Source organism: Oreochromis niloticus, linkage group LG4 (genome assembly GCF_001858045.2).
Source record: "Oreochromis niloticus isolate F11D_XX linkage group LG4, O_niloticus_UMD_NMBU, whole genome shotgun sequence".
Taxonomy (NCBI): domain Eukaryota; kingdom Metazoa; phylum Chordata; class Actinopteri; order Cichliformes; family Cichlidae; genus Oreochromis; species Oreochromis niloticus.
The window spans coordinates 21,416,291-21,435,244 of NC_031969.2; the positions used below are offsets into that span (position 1 = coordinate 21,416,291).

General features: G+C 40.4%; 2 protein-coding genes across 2 annotated transcripts; one reads left to right on the forward strand and one right to left on the reverse strand.

Annotated features, from left to right (window-relative positions):
• Positions 1-3,360: 3,360 nt before the first annotated feature.
• Positions 3,361-7,850, reverse strand: LOC102083140 (protein FAM104A). The gene is made up of 3 exons (XM_005454938.4): positions 7,274-7,850; positions 6,717-6,834; positions 3,361-5,641 (listed from the first exon to the last, which is right to left on the reverse strand). The coding sequence occupies exons 1-3, from the start codon at positions 7,288-7,290 to the stop codon at positions 5,429-5,431; spliced, it is 348 nt and encodes a 115-aa protein (XP_005454995.1). The 5' UTR covers positions 7,291-7,850; the 3' UTR covers positions 3,361-5,428.
• A 775-nt stretch (positions 7,851-8,625) lies between these two features.
• On the forward strand, positions 8,626-18,799 carry hid1a (HID1 domain containing a). Its single transcript, XM_005454940.4, has 19 exons — positions 8,626-8,820; positions 9,555-9,704; positions 10,562-10,732; positions 11,056-11,172; positions 11,884-11,990; positions 12,108-12,224; positions 14,281-14,488; positions 14,581-14,637; positions 14,732-14,872; positions 14,965-15,055; positions 15,147-15,298; positions 15,400-15,478; positions 15,588-15,752; positions 15,849-16,076; positions 17,251-17,402; positions 17,483-17,569; positions 17,673-17,764; positions 17,864-18,022; positions 18,115-18,799. The coding sequence occupies exons 1-19, from the start codon at positions 8,755-8,757 to the stop codon at positions 18,176-18,178; spliced, it is 2,403 nt and encodes an 800-aa protein (XP_005454997.1). The 5' UTR covers positions 8,626-8,754; the 3' UTR covers positions 18,179-18,799.
• Positions 18,800-18,954: the final 155 nt, after the last annotated feature.

Below are 18,954 nucleotides of genomic sequence, written 5' to 3' on the forward strand. Positions count from 1 at the left end.
CACCGCTGGAAAACAAAATGAGAACATTTTATTGTACTTCCATTTCTTCTCCAAATAAAAATCACAAACACTCTCTCCTTTAGTGTGTCTAAGTAGCTTCAAGCTCTATCACAGACATAGAGTTGGTGAAGGCCCATGTTTTATTAATTTGCAGATGAGCTCAGCTATTGATGGTGTTGGCCGCCCATGGGTTCAATTAGGATAATACAGGGAGAGGGGCAGATTATGGGCGGCTATTTAAGTGAGGGTATATCTCTTCCTGACAGTTATAGTCCAAATGCAACAAATTGCCCTTTGGTGGCTGCGAGCGGCGCCATATCGGTCCTCTGGTGATGAAACATGCCAGTGTGGCAGGTCAGCCGTGTTGAGACGACACCAGGCTGCGTGAGCCGCGTAGCTTGTCCTCTCTGAACTAACAACGCAGGCCTGAGTGCAGCCCATTTCCATTCAGTTAATAGGGTCCATTTAGAAAACAGCAGTCTATATGGTGGTGTGCTGAGTGCATGTTCTACCCAGCCAACCCTAAACAGTCCCACTTAGCATGACACTCTCTAAACTATTGCACTTATTCTCTGCAGAGCTCTCTGGGTTGAAAGCCTGCAAGTTTTGACAGCTCAACAGAGCAAAACGCAACCACGTAAACATCACATTTTACAAATACAAGACAGCGTGGGTGAATATTCTCCTAAGCATCCATAAAAGGAGGAACAGCTGCAGCGTGCATGTGACACACAGAACTCTTTCCTGGGATGAACGTTTATAGTGTCCGATTGGGGCCCAGACTCGGCTGTGCGATGAAAAGCTTAAACTGTACATTGCCCGTGGAATGTATTGTGTGAAATTGAATAGGGAGGCCATAAAGTGGACTGGAGACAGTGACCCAAGCATGCGGAGCTGGTTATCTTCCTTGTCTGGTCAGTCCGGTCAAAGCTTTAAAAGAGCTCTATAGAAAGAGGCCGGACTGTGATTTCTTTTGCTCGGGAAAATGACGACTGTGTCTCAGCTGCATTGGAGCTGCATGTTTAGGCTACAGTCACTGAGATAATCCAGCCCTACCGTCCACACCCGGACAGCAGCATTTAGGAAAGAGTGAGCACTCACAGGAGCAGTGCAGGTCAGCTCATAAAGGAGAAGGAAGAAGATCCTTAGTTTTTGTTTTTACTTAAGAGCAAGTCGTTTTAGCCTGAGTGCTGTGCTTTAGTAGCCATACATTCTGTATTTTAACGACCTCTATCCTCAGATGACTTTCCCTGCTGCTGTGTTGTTTTTTTCAGATATTGCAATATTTTTACTCTGGCAGTAAAAATATTGATCAATGCCAAGCGTATAAAGAGAAAATACTCAACATTTCACAATCACCTGAAAATATATTCATCTTGATTCCTGACCTGTAAAGTACTTTATCATCCCGACCACTAATCCTTCCCTCTCCTTGTTTGCCTGTCCTGGCTTTCCTTGTTCCCAGCCCCAGCCAGGCAGGGGCAATAGGGCACTGCTAATGTGCTCGGTGGGTCATTAATCCTTAGGATGGCCGTGGGGGCAGCAGAGCAGGCGAGCTTTGTTGTTTGATATCGGGCGAAATGGTGATGGGAGGCAAAGCAGATGTTTGTGTTGGCTGGAGAAGGAAAACACCATACTTGATGCCAACCCAATCACCATTTCATGCCAGGCAACAGCTGCCCAAATACATTTCAGCCAGAATCTGGCAAACAGAGTCAAAGGTGACCACAGCAGCTTAACACAGACTTTTTCTGTCTTTTCTCATGTTCTTTCAGTCCTTACACTTATACGTATAAATATATATACAGCTGAATGCCCCTTACTTGAGGGACTGCCCTGTGAACATTATTTAGAACAATGTTGGTTAGATCATTCCGGGAGCTTCAGTATCTGCAAATCTTGAAACTGAAGGTGAACCAGACACTGATGAATGTAAAACATGCACAGGTTTCTCTGTTTGCCTGCACTGTTGTGTGTAACTGGTGTTCACCGTGCATTCACCTTTAAAGCGAGATGGGAATCAGCCGAAAGGACACACAGAAAAGGAGCCATAGACTAACCCAGATTTTTTAGCTGGCCATGGTAAAAATATAACAATGTATGCGCATACATAGACCGCAGAACAAGGACAGTGCATTTAACTCTCTCCTGCCTCTCCACTCAACTGATGGGAGCCATTCATCATCGCCCACCTTCATATCTGTGTGCTGAAAGGAAAGGACTCTGTGTGTATGTGTGTGTGTTTCTATGTAACAACAGATTAAAGATAAATATCTTCTATGTAGCTCACATGTCTTGATCCTGCTGTGGAGTTGTTTACTGTTTATGAGTTTCAGACTCCAAGAAACACCGTTGTCTAGCTAACAGAGTGTGCTGCCCTCTGCTGCTCAGTTTGAGAACATCTGTGCTTAGAACATCTGCCGCTTCCACAGCACACAGACTGGGATGCACACTCAAGCCTACTGGGGTTGTTTGAATGGCAGGTTGGTGCAGGAGCAGCCTTTGGGCTTTCCCAACACTTCAATGACACTTAATGTTAAACAGGATCATAAAAGTTAGATTAATTCATAATTAAATAAATAATTTCACACTTGGTTAAAATAAAAACAGCCCTTGGCCAATTTTAGCTGTTGTACCTTTTACAGTTTATTACTTTATATCATCATCTTAAAGAGAACCTACTGATGTCTTGCTTGATCTTCATTTTTAGATGCAATATTTCTTTAATAGGTGTCTTTCCCCCCCTCATACATATTGGGAAAAGAAATTAAATCCTACAAGAGGATATTCAGATATACTTCAGATGATGATGCTTAGATGAAAGGCTGTATGATGCTGTATGTTAGTTAAGTCATGCACCTGCAGAAAGAGGTATGTTTGCACAATGCGGGAACATCTCTAACCCATTTGTCATCTCTAATTTAGCAGAGGTGGAGTGGGTGAATCAAAGGAGGCAAGTAATGAGCACCCACAGTAGCCAGTAAGGTAACCGTGGTTACATGTGGTGCATTAATGTATGTAATCTATTACTGTGTCTGTGACAAGGACACATAGCATGCTAATTAAAGAAACCTTTCATTGTGCTTCCCTTAGACACAGGTCATGTCTCATTAAAGATGGTCTCAGTGCATGGGGAGCCATTCATTACTGGAGGAAAAAAATAAAAAGTGGATAGATGGGATACCTGTATGCATAGACTTTACACAATGAGCAAACCTGACAGCATGAATAGCCAATAGAAAACATTCCTTCTCGTACTGAAAATTAAGAGTTGATATATTAACAACAAACCAAAAGACATCATTACTTTGGAAACCATAAAACATTTGGTGACCAAGAGCAAAAAAAGAAAGACAACTGTTGAAAAAACAATAAATTTTATTTATGAAATGAGGGGATATTCACAAAAGAATCAGTGCCACATTAATATCATGTACATTACTAAATATAATATAGAAAAAATATAAAATTGAACAAAAATAAACCACATCTTCAAAAGGCTTTCATTTCTGCCATGACAGTTAAAAAAAAAATTAAAATTAAAATAAAACAAAAACCACGGCTGAGTTTACTCCTGGGACAATGATTCAAATAAATCAATCCCAACAGGATGTTAGAAACCCACCTGGATGTTTGGTGCAGAGGGACACTCATGCAGCAATATCTGAATGGTAGTTCACAGGCAGAAAAACTATCTGCTCTTTAGTGGCTCCAGTAATAATTGCAGTACAAGCCTTTTTTTTTTCTTCTTTTTTTTAAACCTAAAAGGCTGCACTGCAACTCTGTCTGGACAGAAACAACTAGCTGTCCCTCAAATGCACCATCCCCCTGTACAATAAAGGAAAGAAAAAAAACAACTGAGAAAGTAAGACATCTGGAAGGCTGTAGAGCTAATGGGTGTTATTACTGTTTGGATTTCTCTTTGTGGTCACGAGATAAAAGGTAACTCATACTGGATCACTTTTCCATGGTCACAAAACACTAAAATTATCTTTACTTCGCCTGAGCTCAACTCACAATAATCAAAAGTACTCTTGTGTTTTTGTTAGTCAGCTTTGTCCACTCAATTTTATACCAACCAGTCTCTATTGTCATTATTATAAGAAAAAACATAATATAGACAAATAAGAGCATTCCCACTGTCCCTTTTGATTGTTATTCATTTGGAAATGGCTTCATCCAGTCGTTATTTAAAACAGTAACATTATAATTACAAGTGCACCTTATTATAGATGATTCACAGTCTGCATTAAGGGCTGAGTGATCGACCAATCTTATCAGATAACTTTCAAAAGCTTGCAATACATAGCTATATTATTTTAGGTCTAATTGCAATTACCAACCTTAGCCTAGCTCCCATGGTGGCCAGGAGGCTATTCTGGTGGTTTTCATGTCATTTCCCTGCCTCTCCAGTACATATCACGTTCCACAAATGGACTTAAACGCCATTGAATTGGAAAAAAAAAAAAAAAAAAAAAGTAAAAGCAAAAGCACTGGTCCATCTTTTTTTTTTTTTTTTTTTTTTTTTTTTTTTTTAAATTCAGTATCTTGTTATGATTAACATGAACTAACCAAAAATATGATTCAAGTGATCCACACATGGTAAATGTCAAAATCAGAAGTAAATTAAACTATGTGAAAATGAACACAAGAATGAACGCACTGAAAATATTTTACCAGTCAAACTGTTGGAAATTCTCTGTGGTGGAGTGTTATCAATCCTTCAAAATGTGACCTTCTCTGTGACCCAACTAACACGTTTGATTGAGATGCATTTACAAAACATTTAGATACCTGATTTACTAAGTAAGGGTTGAAAACATCTCGTCCTTTGCCAAGTTAACACCCATGGTTTCTACAGCCCCCCATGAAGTAGTCCCTGTCTGAATATGAAAGCAAATGAGCAGTCCAAGACAAGTGCAAATCCTCCCTGAGACTGGTCTATGTACTTACACAGACATCTGATTCAGCATTTTACAACCCCCATTACCCTACTAGAAGCCTAAAGCAGTCACACTGACCAGCCTAAAATTGTGTACGGTGCCACTTCGGCAGCTCGTTTTGTTTTCACACAACATTTAAGACAAAATACATAGATTCATCATCATCATCATCATCATCTAGTCACAATAAGGCTCCCGGAGAAGCACGTAAACCAGACTGGTCGGAAAATAAGTGGATCAAAAGAATGGTTGTTGATCACAGTTATTATTGCTAAAATGATTATCATTATGATTAATTTTAATGATGAACCATCCTCAGATACATGACCAGATGCTGGTCTCCATCCACACATCTATAGAGCTGTGACATACCACAGTTACTGGAGATGGGTGGGGAAGAGCTGTGTGAAGTGATTCAGCATGTGATACTCATACTTGTCTCAGGGCTTCAGTCCTCTGGCGGCAGACAGAGGGACGCTATGTCGTCATGTGTCTCTCAGGTGACCTCGGTTTTGAAGGCTCTGGAAGTGGGCCTCCTTCAGGATGCGGTTGATATGCAGGTAGGACACTGGGTTCGTGGGCTCCAAAGAGTTGCCCACACTAAGCGGACTGTAGGGGCCCTGAGCACACTGACTGACGCAGCTCCCAGCTGCACGTTCAGGACTGCTGATGCTGCTGCTGCTCTCACTGTTGGATGACTGAAATGCAGATATTAACATTACCATTCATAGCTTCATAAATGACTAAAAATAAAATTAAATACTACAAAGTTAAAATAACACACGTACACAGACTAATACAGGAAAACCAAGGGATATTTCAAACTAAGGAACAAACATAGTCATAGTTTTACAACAGTTTCAACTGCGCAGTGACATTATGGGTGCAAGTAAGTGCACCTATTGTTTTCTTTTATTGCAGATTTGGAAAACTGACATGTTTAAGGTCAAACCAATTTTAACATTAGACAAAGATAACCCGCTAATCTTTTTCAGGGTTTCAGGTTTCAGGCTGAGAGGCAGGGTACACCCTGGACAGGTCGCCAGTCTGTCGCAGGGCTAACACATAGACACAGACAACCAGTCGTGCCCACATTCACACTTATGGGCAATTTAGAATTTCCAATTAACCTATCCCCACTAACTGCATGTCTTTGGACTATGGGAGGAAGCCGGAGTACCCACATAAACACGGCGAGAACATGCAAACGACACTTTACTCAGTTATTCATTCACCTTTCAGTCACTTTAATTTCAAAACTGTGTAATCTGTGTACATACTGTATATTCTGTGTATTTATTATCTCACTCTTATTGCCTGTTTATGCCCTGTCCTTATCTTCAACGTCATGCTGCTCTGTTGTATGTTAATTGCCCCTTGGGGATAAATAAAGTCTTTCTGATTCTGCAACTCCACACAGAAAGACCCCGGCCTGATAAGGGAATTGAACTCAGGACCTTCTTGCGGTGAGGCTTGGTTCAAAGGATGGCACAAGCAGTTATTAGATGTACTTTTTCACATAGGGCCAGGTAGGTTTGGATAGCTTTTTCCCTTTAATAAGTGAAATCATCATTTAAAAACTGCATTTTGTATTCACACCAGTTGTCTTTGTATAATATTAAAATTTGCTTTATGATATGCAAAAAATAAGAAATGCTTATTCAGAACACTGCATTTCTATTCAGGTTTCTGTGAGTATCATGTTAACTTCCTTTATAGTTTCTAAATGAATTGAATAACAGGCTTAATGCAAGTTTCAGTTAACGCTTGTACCTCAGAGTCCCAGGCATCACGGCCAGGCTCAGGAGAGAGGGGATGTGCTCTGGTCTGCCTTTTGGCTTGGGGCACCAGGTGGCCATTCTCCTCATCACCACCACTGTGCTGCCGTTTCCTGCTCAGGTAGAAAGGCAAAATAGGTAAAGATCAATGTGGCCTCACCAGCTTATTAAAAACAAATATAAGCAAGATATGAGACCTAATTCTTCAGTTAATTGCAGAGTAGGCAAATTTAAAAGCAATGACTTATCCCTGCTACAGTGTATACATGACGATTATTATGCAAAGTCACTGCAAGCTGCCATTGTTATATTCAAGACCAGCTAGCTGGGTATATTCTCAACGGCACTTCGAAGACAACACAGACCTACCGAACTACAGTTGTTAAAGTAATACAGTTGCTGTGACCAATTACAGCTGCTGGAACCATGATTATTTTGTTAGCATATTCAACATTTTACGTGGGTCCTGCAACAAAGGCCACGGAAACGTCGAGCCAACTCTACTTCAATCACTACTCAATCTACTCAAATAGTGTTAAATTGCAAGCTCACCTGCTTTCAGTCAACATATGATAACACTTGAGCAACCTAAACGAGGAGGTTCTTTTTATTTTCTTCTGAGCAGACAGGAGGAGCCGGCTGGCTGGCGATATTTGCTGGTTAACGGAGCTCGTTTCCTGTCAGTCGACGGCCTGTTAGTTTAGCTAACTTTGCCTGATTAGCTAATTACGCTGAATAACAATGCGATACAGTTTTCCATTTCAGTGACAGTGCCAAAGACATCAGTTAGAGTGATAAACCACACAAAAATTTCGACGTAACGTTAACTGACAACAAAAAAGATCAGGCGTTGACGAGCTAGGTAGTTAACAAGCCTGTCCTAAAGCGCTTTATCATTGGTTCCAAGCTAATGCTAACGTCACCGCAAGCTAACGGGAATCCTCTTATCATATGTTAGCTAACTACAGCACGCAGTACAATTTTTACTCCCTTTCGGGACTATTGCACTCTTAAATCGAAATAAAATTACTAGGGTTCAAACTCAACCTAGCCAACGATACTTGCTACTGATAACACGCACAACCAACCGCAACTGTTGTGTTTACATGGCACTGCGCCTGCGCAAAGACCAATTATGGTGCCTTTAAAGACCATTAGGAAAAAACGAACCCTAACTCACATGGCTTTGTTTTTTTGGAGAACAAAGCATATATATATACCAGTATAGACGTGAAGGTTAATAACAAGGGCAATAGAAATAAGCAACAGAAAATAAAGCTAACTTGTGTAATGCACGCTTTTCCTTTTTCATAAGTAAAAAATATAAGCGTAAAGGTGACTCGGGACTGAAAGGAAGAACACCTAAAGGTAACGGTATTCTGGCAATTATAGCGTGAAGTTTTGTACATTCGCTTTAGAAGCAAAAGGTTGTCGGTTCGATGTCAGTCAAATGCACAAATCCCTTGCCACATGTTCCCGGATTCTGTGGTAACCGAAAGTAACGAAGCAATCAGAGAATTAAGTTCTGCACAAGAACTGACGTTAAAGAGCACATTAACCCTGAAAATGGTCTAAAAATCGTCTAATCAAGTCAACCCCATTTATACCACATTAATTTCCCCATAGGATGTCGCCATTTGCAAACACATTTATTGTCATAATGTTTGTCTTGAGGGCTGAGACTATTCAACAGAAACAAGTCAACAAAGCAATAAGCTGAAGTCTATTTCCCCATATACCTTCTTATGGATATTTTATACTGAAGAGTAGACGTGCAGATTAGGTTGCCATGTATTATACTGTATTTTCTGTTGTATGGCAGATAGAAGGCTTAAAACAAAATACCCACTCTGAAGTGAGTGGCTGGCATCTTTTCAACCCGGAAGTTGCAGTCTGTAGTGCAGCCTGCTTGCCCAGCCAGCCAATAGAGTGAAAAATTGTCTCCGCCAATGACTCAAGCGAAGGACGGAGGTGAGATTATCAGGGATTGTCATTAGCAGCGGTCCTTCTGTGTATAAAGGCAAATAACCGCAATGGGGAGCACCGACTCTAAACTGAACTTCAGGAAGGCAGTTATCCAGCTGACGACCAAAACACAGGTGGGTTATGAGTAGTATATATGTATATTCTATCCAACTAAATAAATCGTTAAAAGACAGAGCCAGTGGGCGCACCGAGGAGCATCGTCGACGAGATGAAGGGATAACGCTTGCGACGCAGGAGCAAAAGAAAAAATATATATACATATATAAATAAAAATAAACTAATCTCGGGTTGCATGCAGCCTTTTCGGGTCACGTCTGTTTATTATTTTGCAGATTATAAATATTTATCATCTGAATGTAACGCGGCAAACAGGCCTGTGTCGTATTTTTACCAAACTGGATTAAATTGTCACAGATTCTGCTTTGTCACCGTAATTTGTTTTTGTTTGTTTTTTGCTTGTTTGATTTCTCAATGCTGTACGCGTTCAGTTCAGATGATTATACATTATGGCGTACAGCAAAATCAAAGGTGATGACGTAGGTCTGGACTACGTTTGCAGATGCGGCAGGTGGACTGTGCCGTCAGTGTCACAGATACTGTTTGCGCTGCTGCTAAAACAAGCAATTGTGTTTACATTGCCATGAGCTCTGATTATGTATATAATACATGAAAGCATAAGCGTGTAGACCTTTGTATTAAGGTAAAGGAGTCAGATGCGATTTTAATGCTGTGCAGCGCAAGATCAAGGCTGTTGTAAATAAAATAAAATAAAATAAAACGTCTGGCCGACGTTAAATGCTCAGTTTTGCTTCAAAGGAAACTGAAATGTGCACATATTTTTCTCCAGCCAGTGGAAGCCACAGACGATGCCTTCTGGGATCAGTTCTGGGCAGACACCACCACCACGGTCCAGGATGTTTTTGCACTGGTGCCAGCTGCAGAGATAAGAGCTGTTCGAGAGGAGTCCCCCTCAAATTTAGCGACCCTTTGTTATAAAGTAAGCATTAAATAAACTCTCGCCGCATTTTGTGTTACATAATGGAATGCTGTTGTTTGGAAACTGTGCCTTATTTTGATTGCAGAGCCCTGCACAGGCTCTTAGATGTCTGAATAAATGAGTCACCCCCCCCTTCCTTTTCCCGTTGCTTCCCGTCTCTAGCCACCAGCTTCCGTTTTGAAGCTGCCTGTCAGAAACAAACACAGTGGGGCTGACAGCATAATTAAATGAAGAGGTGGGAATGAGAGCCCTTGAAAGCTGAGCAGGTTCAAAGGGGTTCTTGCTTATTTTTAGACGCGGTCTGCAGCGTGTTTTTGATGAAATTTAGATAATAAATCACCAAGCAAATCTTTGTTAAAAGGTCCAAAAATTGCAGATACAAAGATTAAGTATGCTTGTCTGTTTGTTGGTAAGACTGCTGGTGCTTAACATGGTGCCATGTTTCCTAACAAACAAATGAGCATGACTCTTGATAACTGCTGTTATATCTTTATGTCCCCAAACTAGTAGTTGATTGCATATTAAGATCTATGATTATGGATGGATAGCTGTTTTCCTCATGGTGACATTCTGGTTTGGAAAGATTTCATTGTTAAAATAATTATATTATTACAAAATATTTTATAAAAAACTATAGATCCTTGATGTTTAGTGAGGTGTGCTGTGTGGGTAATGCCTCGTTAATTAAATAAGATCTAGCACCAGTGTAGATGAAGCATATTCACTGCTTTTAAATTGAATTAAAACACAATATCAAACTGAATTAAATGATTAGTGTCATATATCAGTACAGAAGATGTAGGTCATGTTCCATACCGAATATAATCATCTGCTTACAATGTTTCTGGATTCTTCAGGCCGTGGAGAAGCTTGTCCAGGGAGCAGAGTCTGGTTGTCCCTCTGAGAAAGAAAAGCAGGTAGTCTTGAACTGCTGTCGCATCCTGACCCGCATCCTTCCCTACATCTTTGAGGACCAGGACTGGAGAGGATTTTTCTGGTCTACAGTGCCTGGTGCTGGGCGGGCTGGGGTGAGTGCATGGGCGTAACTTTGTGCTGAACTATTTTGCTGGTAATAACTGAAATGAGTAAAGAAAATCAACAGCCTATTTAAGCAAGATAATTCATAATTTTATTGGGGGAGTTATATTGGCTGGGTCTGATTATTGGGGGTCTGATTATTGTTTGTTTCTAAAAAAATATGATAGATAAGCCCTGTGGTTTCCAAATTGGGAATGTTTTATTCCAGTGAAGCTAAATTCCCTCATTCCAGATATAAAAGGTGTATTCTCTTACTTTTCTTTAAAAAAATGTAAATATTTTTAAAGATTCCACTTTTTCCACATTTTTTCAGACAGACGAGCTGGATGATGATGAAGGAGCTCGACCACTGGCCGAGTCGCTGCTCCTGGCTATTGCTGACCTCCTCTTCTGCCCTGACTTCACTGTGCATAGTCACAAGAGGGGCCCCGTGAGTAACAACTTTCCTTCTGACATGGTACAGTCCAGTGTCATTAATTTGTCATCCTACCTCCATCCAGCACAAGAAGTTACTGCTGACAGAATAGTGCAGCACAAACATTTATTCCTTGACCTCTAACATTGTTCCAGACGTTAGACATATTTCTTCAGGCACTGTTTCCTTCTTCCTGATCGAAGATTACCCAACTAACCTGCCACTCAAGTTTAACCGAAGCACCGAGCTATGTTCTGGTGGCTGACACTCTCTCAGCGACAAAAGGAAGAATTCTCCATGAGTATGAAAAGAACGTTGCTCAGTCTGTAACTTTGAACTCCCCATTGCTGTTCATGTAATAATTTCAATGCTAAGGTAGATGTCAGAAAGTCTGTTATGGCAACAAAAGTGAAATTATCTTTTATATAAAAAGTGACAGCAACAGCAAATTATACCTACCCACAATCTGGATGGCAATGGCAGATTATTAGAATTCATATACAAGAGATCAGGTTTCATATTCCATTTCTTGCCAAGAGTTAACAATGTTTGACAATGTCAATCTTCCCATTATCTACAATTGAAGTCACTGAATAAGTTACTTTGCAAATCTAAGACCAGGAAATGTAGCTATAAAGCTATTTGACTGGATTTGTGTGTGTGTGTCTGTGTGTGTGTGTGTGTCTGTGTGTGTGTGTGTGTGTGTGTGTTTGTGACTTTATCCAGGACTCAGTAGAGAGCATGCAGTCCATAGACAGCTGTGAATACATTTGGGAGGCAGGGGTGGGATTTGCACAGTCGCCCCCTCTAAACTACATCCATGATCTGAATAGGTGAGTTGGCCTCAAGTGTGCAGCTCTGCCTGGTAAAATCTAAAATGCAATCTTATTTTTGTGTGTGTGATTTAATTTACTTTTCTTTTTTTTGTCTTTTCAATCTCCTTGCTTCAGGACTGAACTGTTGAGATTATTACTGACCTGCTTCTCTGAGGCCATGTACCTCCCTCCCTCATCAGACAACACTATCCTCAATCCTTGGGTGACATTTTTCTGCTCAACAGAAAACAGGTAATGGAAAATAAAAGCACATCCACACACACAGCAATGATAAAAAAAAAAAAAAAGAAGAAGAAGAAGTACACAAATTTTAAAATCCAATTCTAAAGTTTTACTCACAGGACACGATAAAAAAACATGACCCTTAGCACATCTCAAAATTAGGTAAATACAACCTCAGATGAACTATGACATATGACAGCATGTCATTTATCACTTAACACAACTTAAACCAGACTACCGAAGCTGTTTGTCACAAAACCAAGTACATCCTGTCTGGTTCCATGGGAATTAAGAGCAGCCAGGTGCTGCTAACCAAATATACTTCATTAACTGATCATCAGCAAGTGTGAGAACCTCTAATAAAACAGATAGTTTGGCAGTGGAAGGTTTATAAGGCCGTTTCAATTGTTTTACAGCGAGAGACATTATTCACAAGTGAAAAATATTCAAGACAGCTACCAGTCTTTTTAGGAGTGGGCATCCCAGCAAATTTACCCAATGGTCAGACAGCGCAGTGCTCATGAAACTGCAAAAAACCCAAGCTGCATGTCAGACTCAAAAAGAAAAAAGTTCATGTTGTTTCAAAGCGATAAAAGAAAAAATAAGCATCTTCTCTCTAAAAAGAATGGCTTACATGTGAAAAGTTGCATCTGAAAACATCAGTGTCCTTTATGCAAACAAGACCAAAGCAGAAATGTTTGGTCATCATGCAAAGGACCACATTTACAGAGAACCAAACAAGGCATATCAGCACAAACACCTCATACCAATTATCAAGGGTGATGATTTATGCTTGTTTTCTTGGGCACTTTGCAGTCACTGAGCTGACCCTGAACTTTTCTGTCTGACAGCTAAAGTTTGGCTGAAACTGGGTTATGCATGTAAAGAAGAGTCGGTGAAAAATCATTCATAATGGTGGAAAAGACTGATAAAGTCATAGAGAAAACAAGTAGTTCTAGTTATTGCTGATAAAGGCAGTTCTTCAAGCTAGTGAATGGTGCATTTTCTTCAATTTTATTTCAGTTTTTGATAAATAAATAAAGATAAAGTGGAATATGTCATGCTGTTGTTCATCTCAGGGTGACACAGTAAGGACTAGAATATGTTTTAATCATTTCCTGATATGTAAACCGTAGAACTGACAGAAGGTTTTGACTTTTACCATGACACACACATAAACACATAAATGTAGTGATGGAGCCAAATGCAGACTTTAGAGATCAATCTTGCTAAATAGGAATGACTTTTCTTCTAGTGGAGTATAAGTCAATAGAAATAAAAAGCAGAAAATCAACCACTGAAACCAAGGAACCATAACAAACAGGTTGGACTGAACAGGCTGAGAACACAGACGGGCTGGCAAAGGAAGGACAAAGGAAGATAATGATTATAAATACACAGAGGGGTGATTGGTGCAGTGAGGAGACACCTGGGAGACACAGCTGAATTAAATCAGAATAACAAGTAAAATTAAAACATGACACTAGGAGACAAATGACAAAATAAAGCAGGAAATAACAAGACAGAAAAGCACCTACCACATAGCTAAGAGCTGACAACAGGATACAAAGAACACAGAGGGGGGAAAAGAAACCGAAGACTTGAGGAACTAAATATTAACAAACTACCATGAGAAGAATTCAAATAGTTGTTCAGAAACCAAAAAGGTCTGAGAGTATAAACATAAAGAAACCAACCAAGAATAAGTGCTGAAAGTAAAATAATACAACACTCAAACTCAGTCACAAAACCCCCAGTGTTCGTGACATACACCTTGCTATATTACCATGGTGATGTGTCATGGTTCAGTTATCTCTTAGATGTAAATAAAATTGCAAAAAATAAAAGGTGGATTGCTTACAAAATTAAGATTTTTGGTTGTCTAGAGTCTTTGTGCAGCCTTCCTTTCTTTCTTTTGTCTAATTGACAAAACAGCATTTCTCTTAAAACAAAACAGAGCATTTCCTTGCAATGACAATGTATCATAATTCACATTAAAATGTGATCCTTGGCATGATCCTTTTTGGTAACACAGAATTTAGTGACATTGTTTGTTTGTTCCTAGACATGCTCTGCCTCTATTCACGTCTCTCCTGAATGTGGTGTGCGCTTATGACCCGGTGGGTTATGGCATCCCGTACAACCACCTGCTTTTCTCTGACTACCGGGAGCAGCTGGTGGAGCAGGCGGTACAGATCCTCATTGTGACACTGGAGCATGATGGAGGGATTCCCCACCCCCCTGCCTCTCCATCCAGCATAGAGGAACAAGAGGTAACTTCAAGACTGTGACAAAGACACTTGATGGCTTTATTGCATTTGTTTAATGTTATTCAAATAAATCTTTCTGAATTTGTTCGGATCAGTCTACAGGACCAGAAAACCTGTTTGTGAATTATTTGTCAAGGATTCACAGAGAGGAGGTATGCATATCAGTGTTTCTTAAAAATCCTCCAATATCATTACTGTAAAGATTGCATTGTGAAAATCTGCATCTTTGTGGTCTCCCAATGGTAGGACTTTGATTTTGTACTGAAAGGCCTCGCTCGTCTGCTGACCAACCCTTTGACCCAGACTTACCTGCCTAACTCCACCAAGAAGATCCAGTTCCACCAGGAGCTTCTGGTGCTTTTCTGGAAACTTTGCGACTTCAATAAGGTTAGAACAAAGATAGAGGCTTCTTTGGGAAGACGATGCATTAAAAGGTGCTTTCATTTGACGTCACAATCTACTTTGTGTTCCCACTGTAGAAGTTCCTGTTTTTTGTCCTGAAGAGCAGTGATGTGTTGGATATCCTGGTTCCTATACTGTACTACTTGAATGATGCGCGGGCCGACCAGTGTGAGTCTCCTCAGTTGCTTTACTGCACACAACTAACCTCTACTAGAAGCATGCATTTATCAATTTCTGGTGTGATTTGCCCTTTCTGCAGCACGTGTTGGACTCATGCACATTGGTGTGTTCATTTTGCTGTTGCTGAGCGGTGAGAGAAACTTTGGCGTGCGCTTGAATAAGCCCTATTCTCTCCATGTGCCTATGGACATCCCGGTGTTCACAGGGACTCATGCTGACCTCCTTATAGTGGTGAGACACACCTGCTGCTGTGCTGAAATGGGAGTTTTCTTGATAGCTAACTAATTCAAATACAGTGAAGTTTTACAGCTGTGGCTCTGTTTGGTTTCTAGGTGTTTCACAAGATAATCACAACAGGCCACCAGCGTCTCCAGCCTCTCTTTGACTGCCTACTAACCATCATTGTAAATGGTGAATACGCATTCTATTTCAGATTTTGTTTTCAACATAACCACGCCATGAGAAATAGTTGTTACAGTTTTTATTTCACACCCTTTTAATACTCCTACTTATCCTTCAGTTTCCCCTTACTTGAAGAGCCTGTCAATGGTAGCAGCTAATAAACTGCTCCACCTGCTGGAGGCCTTCTCCACCACCTGGTTCCTGTTCTCTGCAGCTCAGAACCATCACCTGGTTTTTTTCCTTCTTGAGGCTTTCAACAACATTATCCAGTACCAGTTTGATGGTAAGAGAAAGCTGGAGACATTCAAGGCATAGATAGATAGAGTTCTTTTGTTGTGAGATACATTATTTTCACAAGTGTCCATGTTTCTCTCCCCAGGAAACTGCAACCTGGTTTATGCCATAATTCGCAAGCGTAATGTGTTCCATCAGCTGGCCAACCTGCCCTCTGACCCCAGTTCCATCCAGAAAGCTTTGCAAAGGAAGAAGAAGTCACCCGACGTCATTTCCCGCACCAGCTCCCAAGAGACTGTATCCATGGAGGGCTCACACCCTGCAGTGCCAGCGGAGCCCGGTACACTGAAGGCCAGCCTGGTTGCTATGCCAGGTAATGTGTTGTTTGTACGGTAATGTTGTAATTATACATATACGTATATCTTCACCGGACACTTTATTACCCTAACCCCCTTTTTCCTTCAGAAGTGTTTTAATTCTTCATGGCACGATTCAAAAACGGTGAGGATAGCATTCCTCGGAGATTTTGATCCATATTGATATGACACCACACAGTTACTGCACATTTATGGGCTGCAAATTCATGATGAGAATCTCCTGTTCCACCACATTGCTAAGGCGCTCTATAGGTCTACGATCTGGTGACTGTGGAGGCCATTCAAGTACAGTCAACTCATTATCTTCTTCAAAAAACAGTTTGACATAATTTGAGATTCGTTACATGGAGCGTTATCTTGCTGGAAGCAACAATTGGGAGATTGGTACACTGGTCATAAAGGGACTGATATGGTCATTAACAATACTCAAGTCCTCTGTGGGGTTTAAACAATACTCAGTTTGCAATAAGGGGCCGACAATGTGCCAAGCGTTCATGTTGTTCACACCAAATTTTGTCTCTACTATCTGACTGTAGCAGCAGAAATTGAGACTTAGCAGACTTGGAAGAGCTTTTCCATCAGCCCGTGTGAACTGTAGCTTCAGTTTCCTGTTCTTAGCTGACAGGGGTTTTTTGTCTGGCCATCCTCTCCTGACTTCTGACATCAACAAGACATTTCACCCAGAGAACTGCTGCTCATTCGATATTTTTTTATTTTTAGACCATTCTCTGTAAATCTTACTCAGACCAACACATCTGGTACCAACAACCATTTCATGTTCAGTCACTTAAACTACCCTTCTTCCCCATTCTGATGCTCGGTTGGAATTTCAGCAGGTTGCTTTGACCATGTCTACATGCCTCGATACATTGAGTTGCTGCCATGTTATTAGCTCATTAGATACATGATGCTGAACATGTATAACTAATAAAGTGTCATGTATTTCATGTACATATGCACATCATGCACATGAAAATGACTGCCTTAGAACTAGCAGATTGAATTTATATGTCTTTAATTTAGTCTCTATGCATTTTTTAGTTACAACACAAAATTAGTTGGTGTTGCATTTAATTTTTTGGTAAGACTATAAAAGTGAAGTATTGTCGCCAGACACATCTGTAAAGTATTCACTAATGTCCTGTGATTTATGATGCTGGTTTCCTGTAGGCATTGATAAACTGACTGAGAAATCCCAAGTATCAGAGGATGGCACCATGGTGTCAGTTCCAAAGACAGACTCCCCAAACACTGTCCACCCAGACCACAGTGCAGTTACTGGGACCAGCGACACGGAGTCTAACTCAGGCAGGGACAGTGAAGTAAGTGCCTTTTTACGGGGTGTATTGGTTTGCTCCAGTGGAAAGAGGATATTTCTAAATTTATTTCTTCACACTATTAGGATGTTTTCTACACTGAAGCAGAAATGGAGAGAAGACGTTTATCAAGTGCATCATCAGCGTCCTTTTGGGCTCCCACACCAGAATGGGTCAGAATACTGGTTTGCTCTCAGCCTCTCATTGAGTTTTTGTTGGACGTTGGATATTTAGAGGAATGAGAACTCAAATTAGATTTGCTCGCTTTTATCCCAGGTCCTCTCTTGGAAGTGTAAGCTACCCCTGCAGACCATCATGAGACTTCTACAGGTGCTGGTGCCCCAGGTGGAGAAAATCTGCATCGACAAGTATGCAAACACTTCACTTAGATTTGATTGGACTGCAAAAAGCAAGTTTTGATATATTACTAAAAATGCTGTAAATGTCTACTGTGTCTTTCATTGCAGGGGTCTAACAGATGAATCAGAGATCCTAAAGTTTCTACAGCATGGCACATTAGTGGGCCTGCTGCCGGTTCCTCACCCCATCCTCATTAGGAAATATCAGGCCAACGCAGGCACCGCCATGTGGTTTCGCACCTACATGTGGGGCGTCGTTTATTTGCGGTGAGTTAGGCATTTTAGATGAGATTTATGGACACCGATATCCTCAAAAGCAAATTAAAACAAATCCATTATTTTCTTTTGTTCTGTTTCAGCAATGTTGATCCTCCGATCTGGTATGACACTGACGTCCGACTATTTGAGATCCAGAGGATGTAGACTATCAATGAAAATGACTCTAGGCTTCTTCATCCCTTCAGTATCTGCTGGTTTTGTGGGAAAGCTGATTGTGTTGAAACTATCCTTGTAAACCTGTTGCTTGCTTCTGACACCACCAAACTAGACAGGGGAGTCATTCAGATGAGTGGAGTAGAGATTTCTGTCTATATTAAGATAGAAAGTGTTTGAATTATCACTAGTGTCCATAAACAACTGTGTTTGTACATTTCTTCAAACCTTAAGACCGCAGAATGTTTGTCAAAGCACTGAGATGACTGGAGTGTTTGGTAAGGGCTGAGGCAAATTTTAGCAGTATAAAAGTGAAAGAGGGAATATTGTTTAACTTTCAAAGATGTGTAACATATCTTGTATAGCTCAACGTTATCATTCCAATATTATTTGTTGTACTTGAAATGCTTTAAAGTGAACTTGCACCTTTTTGAGTTGTCTTTTGTGGTTGAAATTTATGTGATTATATTTTGAGACAGATTGTATGTTTTTATGTATATGACCAGGTTTCATTTTTGAGAAATGCTTATAATGTTCTATGCTGAAATTGTATTTTCCTTAAAGTGTCCTGAAAAAAAAAAAAAAATCTAATATATAACATGTATCTGCAAATTCTGTATTGGTCACATTATGTATGACAGTGCTGTAAAGCAAAATCTGAAATTCGAGGTGTGTAAATGGTTCATAAAGAGTAGTTGTAGTTCTGCACAAAGTCCAATTCTGCCATCTGTAAAAGCGCCACCTTCACATGTTAACCACTAGGTGGC

Bases quoted from the DNA above. Each gene is read 5' to 3' on its own strand.
- LOC102083140 (XM_005454938.4), bottom strand. The intron at 5,642-6,716 runs GTACAAGCGTTA...TCTGCATTTCAG, and splicing joins GTGATGCCTGGGACTCTGAG to TCATCCAACAGTGAGAGCAG.
- hid1a (XM_005454940.4), top strand. From the start codon at position 8,755: ATGGGGAGCACCGACTCTAAACTGAACTTCAGGAAGGCAGTTATCCAG. The intron at 8,821-9,554 runs GTGGGTTATGAG...ATTTTTCTCCAG, and splicing joins AGCTGACGACCAAAACACAG to CCAGTGGAAGCCACAGACGA. The intron at 14,489-14,580 runs GTAACTTCAAGA...TGTTCGGATCAG, and splicing joins CCAGCATAGAGGAACAAGAG to TCTACAGGACCAGAAAACCT.